At 44.1% G+C, this 12,848-nt stretch overlaps 1 protein-coding gene across 1 annotated transcript in view; it reads left to right on the top strand.

Moving 5' to 3' along the window:
* GLP1R (glucagon like peptide 1 receptor) overlaps positions 1-12,848 on the top strand; it is a 98,523-nt gene that overhangs the window by 40,615 nt on the left and 45,060 nt on the right. The window contains exons 2-3 of the mRNA XM_050951584.1: positions 2,831-2,927; positions 4,610-4,720. Of these exons, the coding sequence (XP_050807541.1) occupies positions 2,831-2,927; positions 4,610-4,720 (208 nt within the window). The remainder of the gene's footprint in view (positions 1-2,830; positions 2,928-4,609; positions 4,721-12,848) is intronic.

Raw genomic sequence — 12,848 nt, 5'->3', positions numbered from 1 at the left:
TTAGCGTTGTCTTAGGACAGGATGAGAAATCATTGCAGATAGAACATTTACTGCTGATTAAACAGATGGACAGAGATTTCAGTTTGCCCAGTCATTGTTAAAGGTGGTTATTCCTATATGACAATTTAAATCTATTCAGAAAATGATACTTTTTTTTCTTTTCCAAAATATTTTTTTTAAACTAGTGTATTCTGGAAAATCTAATGACCTTAATATGAATAATCTTGGGTTTATATAATTGACTACAGCTAGTTTTCAATTAAAAATGATTTGCACACGTTTTTCAATACAGTATAAAGGGGTGAATTTGGTTTGCTGTGATTTGGGGGGGGGGGGTCATATGTAGAGATGATTACTAAATATTCCATGAAAATTTTTGTGAATCCTAGTGGTGCCACAAATTTAGGGCAAAGGATTATTGTCCAAAAGCTTATCTTAGATGTGCAGCTTTTTTTTTAAACTGTTTCTAAAACGTTTCCCATGCTGTTGGAAAGAGATGAAACAATACCATGTGACTTAGGTGGCCAAGCATACAAGGAGGATAGTGACTGGTCACAATGAACAACCCTAAACAACCCATAGTCTGAAAATGACTCGTTCAGCAGATTATTTGATGAATATTTAGGAACAATTAATCCAATTGAAGAAAATGAGCTCTGGCTTGTGAATGCCTTTCTAACCTAATAAGGAGAAGGCCAGATTTTTCTAGCTTTAGGCACCCAAATAAGTGGTGTGGTGGTTTTCGTGCTGTTTTTGTTTTGTTTTGTTTTTTTCTTTCCCCCTGCCATCCAGAGCATGTAAGCTCCCAGCAGCCTTCTGTGAGGACTATGGGTAAAATCTGACTGGCAATGCAGCCCTCGTTGGCAAGATGCAGACCAGGGTGCTTTGTATCAACTAGACAAAGACTATAACCTCTGTTAAAATCTACACTTAAATACAGGCACTTAATAAATGTCCATGTTGTGTTTAGGCAAGTCAGTTCCACTCCTCATTATACCTCCCAAGAGCATCTTTATTAATGAACATAATGATGATCGCCTTACTGGCTGCTCATTTGGACTTCTGGGACATTTGTCACAGGAGAGTAACTCATTTGTTCGTCATCAGAAGCTCACCCTGATCAGCGTTTTGCTGGGTTTTGTCGTGAGCTCTGATCTTCACGAGCGTTACTAATATGTTAGTCAAGAGCAGAGGAGCACCTGGAAGCATGCATTGGCCAATAAGGTCCCCAGGCCCTCACATAGCTCATGTTTATGAGAGCAATATTGTCATGCTTGTATGTCTGAGCCTGGTTGTGATGTGCTCCCATTAGTGACCCCTATTCTGGGTGGGTTAGTTGCTCAGGGCAGAGGCTTGATGCGCAAATTTTTCTTCACAAACATTTTAAATGTTTCGAATTCATAGGAAAGAGTACAATGCTGGCAGAGGGAACCTTAAAGCGCCGTGTTCTAAAAATGTAGAGTCTGATTCTGTTCATGCTTACACTCATGTGAAATGCAGGGCAATTGATGAGTCGCGCTGATATAATGGAAAGAATCCAGCCCAGTGTTCTTTAAACTCTTGTGTAATTAAAAACGGCTTCATATTTTTTTTGCCAGTTTAAAATGATACTGTGCAGGCCCTTGGCTTGTCCCCACCGCCACAAAAAAGATTTGGATGTGGGAAGGGATTAAAAAACAAAGGACTGTTAAAGCATCCAGGGTAAAATTACAAGGGTTATTTAATCCTCATGCTTCAAAGCATAAACTGATTAACAGCTGGGGTTAGATGATGTTTCCCCCACCCTTTATTAGAGTATTGCACGATTAGGTTCATGCTGCTGGTTTTATGCCTTCTGAAGCATCCATGCTGGGCCATTCTCTGAGACAGGATGCTGAGCTAGATGGACCATTGGTTACTTACAGGATGGTAGTTCTTATGTTCATAATCCAGCTTTTGCTAGTTTGATGTTTTTAAAAGACCACAAGGGAAAATGCAGGCAACAAGATGGGCCTGTCAGTGCCACCTAGGATGCCTACTACTCAATTCACTTGGCTTCACTATTGTCACATTAATCATCAGTGACCAAATGTGAAACTTCTCTTCCTGAAACTCTGAGTAGTTGGCAGTAGGTGTCTGTGCAGAGGCAGGTCTCTTGGGGGAGGCAGGGACGTGTGCTACATGTTGGAGCAACTGCCACCCAGAAGAGACAGTTAGAGGGGAAATTTCACCCCTTGCTATGGAGGAGCACTTGGATCATGTCAGCTGAATACGCTGGGTTCTCTTGGCCTCAATTTTGGGATCATAGAAGCTGCTGTTGGCTAGAAGTCCTTTTCCAGGAAAGTTCACTGATGTTCCTGCTCATTGAAAAGGTTTGTTTGGAGGTAATGAGTCAGAAAATGAGCATCACTTGTGACCATAACCTTTTCATGAAAATCTCCATACCGTGTCAGACAGGTTGTGTGTTTTGCATTGGTCATCTCCTTGGTTGTCCTGAGACTAACATGCAACAGAGGCTCTTTATGATCATGAAACTCAGGGCCGCTCAGAGGTGAGGGCAAGTGGGGCAATTTTCCCTAGGCCCCCACGAGAATATAGTATTCCATAGTATTGCAACTTTTTTTATGGAAAGGGCCCCCAAAATTGCTTTGCCCCAGGCCCCCTGAATCTTCTGGGCAGGCCTGATGAAACTCTGTATTTCCTTCTTCCTCTTTATATAGGGATCTTGACAGGGCTGTTCTAGTACTTGCAGGGTAGATCTAACTGGGCTACAGCTGTGTTTTTATTTATCTAGGCTGTTTGTGAAGCAGCTGGTTTGGCTCTTAAAGTACTTGAGACTTTTCTCTTACAGAGTGCATATGGGTCCCTCTCTGAAGTGATGCAGAAGTGGAAAGAATATCAGCTCCAGTGCCTGAAGTATCTGTATGAGTCACCTCCTCTTGTGACAGGTAATGCTTGGCAGGAATGGGATGTTTACTTTATAAAACATCTGCTAATTGGAGCAAGGAAACACAAAGTCCTCCCTCTCCATAACTCCATTTCCATTCCCATTCTCTCCAGCCCACTGCTTGTGTTGGGCTGCTTCCTGGGATAACAGGTTTCCATGCAGGCTGTGGGAGAGGAGATTACATGGAACGGTTCTGCTATAAAACCTTGCATTGTGTCAGGTACCACAGTGTTAGTCTGTAGCCACAAAAACAACAAGGAGTCTGGTGGCACCTTGAAGACTAAGGGATTTATTTGGCCATAAGCTTTCGTGGGTTAAAAAACCCCCACATTTTTGCATTGTTGCATCTGAAGAAGTGGTTTTTTACCCACGAAAGCTTATGCCCAAATAAATCCCTTAGTCTTTAAGGTGCTACCGGAATCCTCGTTGTTTTTGTGCTATAAAACCATTCATTTCCATGGCCCAAGTATCTTGTAGTGCCATGGCTCATGTTTGGTTCCAAGGCAGGTGGTATTGTCAGTGCTGCCTGCAGGATGAACGCCACCCATGGAGTTCTGCAATGTGCCGTGCAACCTTTCATGTGGAGGAGCAGCCCAAGGGAGATGATAGGTCCTAGCAAGGAGTGTTCTACAGGGATCTTCAAGGAGAGTCCTGCATTGGACATATAAGGCCATATTCCATTTACACTCGGTCCCCTTAATATACACCCACTTTAAGGGCCCTTTATCCGTCAGAGTGGTGTAAAGGTGCCTTAGTGTAAATGAGAATGCAGTTCATGGTCTCTATAGGCTGAAATGTTCTGTTGAAGATGAGGGCAGCTGCAATCTGTTCAGTGTTATGCTTGGCAAATTGCTGGGACTTGCTGACAATACAGCCCACAATTGGACACACCGTGGGAGCTCCTAGAGTGCCTCTGTGCTACAGTAAAGCTCTGAAAAGAACCACGCGAGTCTCAAATTACATTTATAAAATACTGTTTTTAAAAATGTTGTTCGTTTCCCCATAGCTGCCTCTCTTAGTTGTATTGCTACAATGGAGTGTATAGTGATAGCAGTAGTGGGAGGGAGACATTCATCTCCCCTTGTTCCATCATGCTCAGAGTGATCACCTCCAAGACTGACGTTTTAATAAATGTGAAACTGTAGCGTTAGCACATTGAATAAGCTGTAATGCTGATCCATGGTAATTTGTGTGGGCATATCAGCAATGTATCAATGTATTAGTTTAGAATTCAGAACATCATGGTAGCAACCAGTTCTCAGAGAGAGATTATATACAGCATTCATAACAAGAATATGAGCTGCTGAGAGAACCAATGTGAGAGACTGGGCTGTACAAAGGCAGAGAGATGAGGAGGATACCTGGCACCGGGGCAGGATGGAAGCCTCTGGCTTCAGGTATTGTGGCACCATGGCATGAGATCTTTGCGATGTCACCTCCGCAATCATCCTGTCCATTTGTTCAGTCAGTGAAAGAGCAGCCTGGTAGGTTCAGTCCCTTCCCTTTATTCTTGTAAGGGGTGAGGATAAATGGTATTTACTTCCCCTTCCTAAAACAAAACAAAACCTTTTACAGTTATGTGGTGCAGCTGCTTCGCCTTCATTCCTCCTGTTTTCCGATGGTTGCTCTTCAGTGATCATGGTTCAAGGCCAATACTTGATCCCATTCTCCATCTCTCTGCAGAAGGCAAGTTCTGCAGCAGGACATTGGATGACTATGCCTGCTGGCCTGATGGGCTGCCTGGGACCTATGTCAACGTAAGCTGCCCTTGGTATCTTCCTTGGGCCAGCACAGGTAAGGGCCTGTCCTTTCTGGGCAAATCCAACCCCAAATGTGAGATGTTTGCCTCACAGCAGCCTGTTAAACTTACACAGCCATTGCAGCTGAGACACTTAAAAGCTTCCAATACAAGGATACTGATCCTAGTCCATCCTAGCTAAATACTTTGCTATTTTCCTTTTGTGGTAGGCGGTAGAAGAAGAGGATGGCGTTATGCTGTGATTGGCACACATGAGCCAATCAGTGTGTGGGTACCTGAATGGCAAGGAGCTAAGTAAGAATCAAGTAATATCTTATACTAACCAGAACCAAATGTGATGCCTCTAAATGCAAATCTAAAAACCTAGATAAAAGTTGTTAAGATGAAAGATAAATTGAAATGGGGGAGAAAGTGTTTTAATGTTCCTTCCTTCATTTTGCATTAATTTCTGGGATTCATTGCTCTCTGGTTTATTAGAATGTGGTCTGTGAAGAGGTGGTCACTGGGAAAATTCTGGCCTTAAAAATCTGTGATGGGACCATTATGATTATGTTGTCTCATCTCCTGCATAACTCAGACCATGGAATTTTACCCAGTGATTCTTGTATTGTGCCCAATGAATTGCAGAGCATGTCTCTTTAGAAAGACCTCTAATTCTCATTTAAAGAGCCCAAATGTTGGGAACTTACCACCTTCCTTGATAGTCTGTTCGAATAATTAATTATCTTTTCTGTTGAATTAAGTACTGTAGGTAAGATACTAAAAAAAATTCAGATTCTGTATGCAGTGGATTGTGAGGAAAGATGACAGGGAGACTGTTGTATCTCTCTGATTCTCTGTCTAGTTTTAAGCCAGCCCTGGTGGTATTTAGAGTAATTGGGGGATCTGCCTTAAATTCTGTCATAGGTAAATTCTGACACTGCCATCTACCAGCTGGGAGTTGCTGGGTCATGGCTTGCACGTCTGCTTGTCCCTAGTGTATCCTACACTGGGGCTGCAAGGTGGTGATATAGGAGCTGGCTGCACTGCTATGCACCAGCTTGGGGGACTGCATCACTCTCTGGGGGAAATCCTCAGCTGGGGAGATATGACCAGATTCCATTCCGTTAGCCTGAACAGCCCAGAGTCGCAAATTATTTTATTGCCATGTAGTGGGTTGCTGTGGCATACCGAGGTGCGATCCAGAGTAATGAGTAGCTGTCACCCCTGCCCTGTAACCTGGGGTGCCCTTTACAATGTCTTGCTCCTCACAAACAGCCTCCAGCATGTAAGTCACTCCTATCTGTGTGTGTGCTGTAGCCAGCCAGCCACACCGTGGTTCTTAGCAGCCATAAAAGTTATCACAGGGTGACCCCAACACAGTCCCAGTGTCAGATCCACCCTCCCCACGAAACGCATGTCCTGTATTGCCCAGACCTCTTCTGGACAGTACGAATATTTTAAATCCGTTATTCCTTTAAGGGTATATGTGGTTACCCCAAAGGGAGTTACCCAGATATTTCAACTTGTTTATAATCGATTGGATAAAACAGTAAAACAAATTTATTAACTACAAAGACATTTTAAATGAGTAAAGGTAATGAGGTGTAAATGTCAGAAATGGTTATAAGAAAAATAAATTAGGCACCAGTAAGCATTTTCTTTTTAACAAACTACATTAGAAACAAAGCCGTTTTTTCACCACATGCTTTCAGCAGTGTTACTGACCAAATTCTTTGTCAGGACCCCGTCCCCCAGAGTCCAACACCTGCTTCCTTTGTCTCTTCAGGTGCAGTGAATACGATAAGTAGAGAGGGGGGGTCTCTTGGGGTGTATGTCCTTCCTTTTTATAGTGTCAGTTCCCCTCATAGAAAAACATTTCTAGCTGAGAACCAGGAGTCAGTCCATGTATAAGGATATTCCCTGCTGGTGGTGGTTTGTTTGTTTTTTTTTTCACCTATTTGAACTTCCTTTGTGTTCCCCTCCTGCTTGATGATGATGACTGTTTACTGCTTAAATGCAAATTAAGTAGAGCACACATTCCTTTGTTTAGGACAGACCTGTTTGCCAGCTTCTGTTTGGCTGAGGCTTGGGGTTTGGAACATCATAAAGGGGAATCTTATATCTTCACATATGATGCTGCCACACCTATTTTACCAGCACAACACTGATCAGCAAATTGAGTTTTCAGATGATACCTTAAAAGGCATGCCTTATACCAAGATTATTACAGGAGAGAGATGTTCTGTTGCACTACTCACTCCTTTTTGCCTTGCTGTCTGCAATGACCCATACACTTTTCACATTACTCCTTTACCAGTACCTCGCTCACACTAAATATTCATGTTGGAGATAATCTTTTCCAAGATGTTTATTTTGTATTTGTCCAAGGTGAATATCATATTCTTACTCTGTCTATATTTCTGATTTCCCTGCAGCACTTTTGTAGTATTTCTCTGCTGTTGGTAGCAACTGTCAACTTAGTATCATCTGTGAATTAATATGCTGTTTGTTTATCCCCTCCAGATCATTAATAAAGATATTAAACCTTTCAAGCTGTTTAAAGATTTTCTTTTACTAATGCACAGAATCAATGTTTACCTTCCAATTACCTGACATAAAAGCCCCTCAGATGCTCCAGAACTCTTTCTAATAGCTTTAATCTTTTTGGATATCTTATAACCTACTTACAGGATTAAATGCCTTCCCTCCAGGAAACCCATTTATTTTCAATCTTTAAGACTCTATGTGCAGTCATTTGACTGCTACCGTACTTGAAACTGTCACTGCAAGAAGAGTCAGAATTTGACGCAATACTGTGGGGAATAAGTTATCAGAATGTGCAATATCTTTCATATACTTTTGCAAATAAATAAAAAATGAATTACTCTGAAAGAGTATTTGAGTGAAAAAAATAGCAATGCTTTGGACTTCTATAGAGTATTGCACAAAAGGGTGGCAAAAGGATGTTAGACACAAATTAAGCCTCCCAATCTCCTTCCCTCTTCATTGCTGGTTGTCCCCATTTGACATAACGGAGTTGGGGGAAGGAAGGGGAACAAAGAAATAACACAAAAAGTTACTGTGAGAGCTGGAAATGTAACCTAGGAGTCTGAATTCACATGGCCTGATTCATCACTGCACTGCACCTTGTGGAGTCATTTACAGCACTGCCAAGTGGGAGTAAAATGCTGCCAGACTAGAAGAGTAGTGTGTTTATGCTTCCTTTTCCCTGGAGAAAAATATTTCAAAAGATGCAGTGCAACAGTGAATTGGGCCTTCAGTTCCCTTCTATAACCACTGAACCACACTCATTTTTTATTCTTACATAATAATGCATTCCCATAAATCCAAAATAGGCTCCAGCACTTCTGGGTGTGGACCCCTAATTTTCTATTCTGCACATGCTGAGAAGGGAGACAATGAAGTTACGAATGAGGCTTTGTTCAGGAAGCATCTCGAAAGGCTCTTTGGTGAGGTGTGATGTTACTGAGTGGGAAGTGCAACAGTTAACCGTAGCTTGAGAAGTGTGACTCAAGCTATGTCTTCACTAGAATTGCTGCCATAGCACAGCTCTAGTGCTGCAGCTGTGCCCCAGTAGTGCTTCAGGATAGACACTCACTACAGTGGTGGGAGAGGTTTTCCCATCACTATAGTTGATCCGCCTTTCCAAGAGGCAGTAGCTAGGTCGACAGAAGAATTCTTCCATCAACCTAGTGCTGTCTACACTGAGGGTAAGGTCCAACTTAACTACGTTGCTCAGGAGTGTGGATTTTTCACACCCCTGGGTTGAACTAACTTTTTAGTGTCGACTAGGCCTTAAAAATATGCTTGACTTTATGCCTGGGGGGTCATCCCAATGATGGAGGTTAGGATAAGCCTACACTTAATGCTACAGCAGCACAGCTGTGGTGCTTCAGTGTAGACACTCAATTACAGCGACAGGAGAACTCCTTCTGTCCTTGTAGTAACCCCCAATGTAGACAGTGCTAGGTCGAAGGGAGAATTCTTCCATCCTAGCTACTACTTCTCAGGAAGGTGGATTAAGTCAGCTTAACTAAGTCTTTCAGGATGTGATATTTTTTTCGCACCCTGTGAGATGTAGCAATGCCAATGTAACTTTTCAGTGTCGACCACTCCTTAAGAAGTAACTTCTCTTGTCAACAGCTCAGTCAACTGCAGGATTTTGTTCATCTTCCTCTCAACATCTGCTATTGGCTACTGATCTAGTATAGCAATTCCTATGTTCCCAATTTGTGAAGTGAAGCTGTATCCATTGCAGATGCTATGGAGAGTGTGAATGCTGCTCCTGCTGGGGATAGAACATAGAAAGCAAAGTAAATGAAAAAAACTAGCAGTACTGTTTGACCTGGATAGTTATCACATTAGGGCTTGGGATATATGTATTTTTTCAAGTAATTGCTTAATATGATCATTTTGTGTTAAAAGGTATTCAGATTCCATTTAGCCAGTTACATTAACAAGCCTGAACTGGTGCCAGTTGGAGTAGAGGGCTGGAAAAAGACCCCACACTGTGAGTGCTTGCAGTGAGAGATTTTGTAATGCAGGAACTCTTCTAGTTCATACTGCAGACTTGGCCAGCTTTGTATTTGAGCAGCTACTCAGTCTTTCTCATTCACAGGTCCCATTCTCCTTCACTCTGTTCTGGTGGTCTACCAGTCTTAGCACCAGCCTGACTCATGGCTTTGCTGGCAGATGTAGCTCTGCATGGTGACTAGCAGGACAGGAAGTTGAAAATGATATGAAGATTCTTTTCATCTACTTAGCCATGAGCCCAATCCCTGACGCTGTCAGCAGTCTCTTCTTCCCTCTGTCTGCAGGCACCGACTTTTCTCAGGGAGGTGTAACTGTGGGTATGTCTACACTATGGGATTTTTCTGATTTTACATAAACTGGCTTTGTAAAACAGATTGTATAAAGTCGAGTGCACGCGGCCACACTAAGCACATTAATTCGGTGGTGTGCGTCCATGGTCCAAGGCTAGTGTCGATTTCTGGAGCGTTGCACTGTGGGTAGCTATTCCATAGCTATCCCATAGTTCCCGCAGTCTCCCCCGCCCCTTGGAATTCTGGGTTGAGATCCCAGTGCCTGATGGGGCAAAAATCATTGTCGCGGGTGGTTCTGGGTAAATGTCATCAGTCATTCCTTCCTCCGGGAAAGCAACAGCAGACAATCATTTCGTGCCCTTTTTCCCTGGATTGCCCTGGCAGACTCCATAGCACGGCAACCATGCAGCCCGTTCAGCTTTTTTTTACTGTCACCGTATGTGTACTGGATGCCGCTAACAGAGGCGATACTGCAGCGCTACACAGCAGCATTCATTTTCCTTTGCATGACAGCTGAGACGGTTATCAGTTGTTCTGTACCGTCTGCTGCACCATTGTAAATTGGTGAGGAGATGACTGTTATCTGTCGTTCTGTACCGTCTACTGCTGTCATGGGTGCCCCTGGCTGAGGTTGGCCAAGGGCACAAAGACAAAAATGGGAATGACTCCCTGAATCAATCCCTCCTTTATGGTATCTAAAAATAGTCAGTCCTGAGGAGAATATGGGGCAAGTGTACTAGAGAACCAGTGTATCAGAGAACCAGAGAGCACAGCCGCTCTGTGTCAGATCCCGCAGAAATGATGAGCTGCATGCCATTCTAGGGGGTGTCCCTGCAACAACCCCACCCGTTGCTTTCCTCCTCCCCCAACCTTCCTGAGCTACTGTGGCAGTGTCCCCCCCATTTGTGTGATGAAGTAATAAAGAATGCAGGAATAAGAAACAGTGACTTGTTAGTGAGATGAAATGAGGGGGAGGCAGTCTCCAGCTGCTATGATAGTCCAGGCAGGACATTAAACGGTGTGGGGGAGAGGAGCCCAGCATCCCACTGCTATGATAGTCCAGGCAGTACAGAATCTTTTCTTTACACATGAAAGGGAGGGGGCTGATAGAACTCAGCCCCCAGTTGTGATGATGAGGATAGTTACCAGCCGTTCTGTACCATCTCCTGGGAATGACCAGGAATCATTCCTATTTTTACCCAGGCGCCCCCGGCCAGCCTCACCTGAGGCCAGCCAGGAGCACTCACGGGCTGATGATGAGGACGGATAGCAGTCATATTGTACCATCTACCACTGGGGAGGGGAAGGGAGCGGATACTGCTCTTCACTGCCGCAGCATTGCGTCTACCAGCAGCATTCAGTAGACATAGGGTGACATTGAAAAAAGTCAAGAAATGATTTTTTCCCTTTTCTTTCATGGGGGGGCGGGGGAAGGGGGTACATTGACGAGCTATACCCTGAACCACCCCGGACAATGTGTTTGACCCTACGGGCATTGGGAGCTCAGCCAAGAATGCAAATGCTTTTCGGAGACTGCTGGGGACTGTAGGATAGCTGGAGTCCTCAGTACCCCCTCCCTCCATGAGCGTCCATTTGATTCTTTGGCTTTCCGTTACGCTTGTCACGCAGCACTGTGCTCTGGACTAGATGACCTCTCATGGTGCCTTCCAGTTCTGATTCTATGTGGAGCTCCATCAGTCTCTCCTGTTGAAGCTGTTCCACTTTGGATAAATAATTAGTCACTGGGCCAGACAGAGTGCAAATGACTCTATAGCTTAGTTCCATCTAGGAGGTGGGAGGCCCAGGGTCCAGTTCATCTGCTCCAGGAACTGTTTAATTATTGATACACAGTGGAACAACTTAAACAAGAGAGTTTGAGGGATCCTATGTCAGTATATCCCATACGTCAGTTGATTAGGGAACTCTCCTGAGAGGTGTGGGCTTCTCCTGTTTGAGTCCTTTCTCCCTTTCAGGTAGAAGGGGAACTGAACTTAGATCTCCCACATCCTAGCTGAGTGCTCTAACCACTGGGTTGCAAGGCGGGCACTACCACCACCTCCTACGTCTCAGGCTGCATTTTGAATGGCCCAGACCCAGTAGGTGCTCAGGGCACACTTACCAGACCAAGGCCCCCAGGGAATGTAGGCGTTTGCCTGCCTATCTTCCCCTGGTTTGTGCATAGCTCTTGAGCTTAGTTGGGAGACAAGTGTCTGGATGCCTAGAGTAAAGCAGCAGTGCACATGTGCATGCTGAGAGGCAGAAACGTAAGCACCTAGGAAATTTCTACAGCAGGAATTTAGGTGCCAAGTGAGTGTAGGCACCTACAGAGTTAGGTGGCAGGTGAGCAGGGGGCATATTGGATCACAGTGAAGCCTAAAACTGGGAGTTAGATGCCTAAGTACCTTAGTGAATCTGGGCTGTAGTGTTTCTGTAGCTCAGTTCCCCATCAGTAAAATGGGAATAGTAGTGCTGTCCTACCTCCCAGTATGCTTGTGAGGATAAAATGCATTAGACTGTGAAGGGATCAGATGTGGTGATGGAAGCCATACAGGTAACTTTAGCTAGACAGACTGTGGTTTAGAGCAGTTCATGCTTCATTGCATATTGAGTAGGAGGTGAGCAGCTGCTGTGTACCACATTCCAGCAGAGAGGCTCAGCATCACAGTAGGGATGAGCAGGCCAGCGTACCAGTCACTAAAGTACTACCTTATTTCCATCTTCATTATATGAAGTACCAAACATCTGCGTCCCCTGGTACTTCAGCACAAGCTGGCACTGTGTGTGTATTGCAGTTGTCTAGATAATGTTTCCAAGACTGCGTCTGGCAGTGACGGCAAGACGTACTTTAGGGGATGCTTCCCTGTTTTCTATTCTTGTGGGCAAGTCTCAGGGCATTCTGCTATGGGGAGAATTTGCTGATTGCAGCATTTCAATCAAATTACTTTAAAGATGACGTGAAACTATTTTTTTCCTGTTGAGGCTGTGTAATAAATGTTCCTCTGATTTACATGAAGCAGGACATTTATATTCCTGCTGCATGAAGCTCAGATTGGGCCACCTGACACCATATTGGAGTCCTTCTACCTAACTGTTAAGTTGCTTTGGTAACCCAGAGCCATCTCCATTTCCTATCTGCTGTAGGTACTTATATTTGCTCCACCACCGTAGCAGCTGAGCACCTCATGATCTCCAAGGGATTTATCCTCACAATACCGCTGTACTCCAGGGAAAGACTATTATCCCCATCTTACACATGAGGAACTGAGGCACAGGGAAGCCAAGGTCACACAGAAAGTTTAGAGTAGAGCAGAGAATTTAATCTAGGTATCTCAAGTCC

This window comes from Gopherus flavomarginatus, chromosome 4 (assembly GCF_025201925.1).
Source record: "Gopherus flavomarginatus isolate rGopFla2 chromosome 4, rGopFla2.mat.asm, whole genome shotgun sequence".
NCBI classification, from domain to species: Eukaryota; Metazoa; Chordata; order Testudines; family Testudinidae; genus Gopherus; species Gopherus flavomarginatus.
The sequence above is the reverse complement of the archived record's forward strand: the minus strand, read 5'-3'. Positions and strand labels throughout refer to the sequence as shown.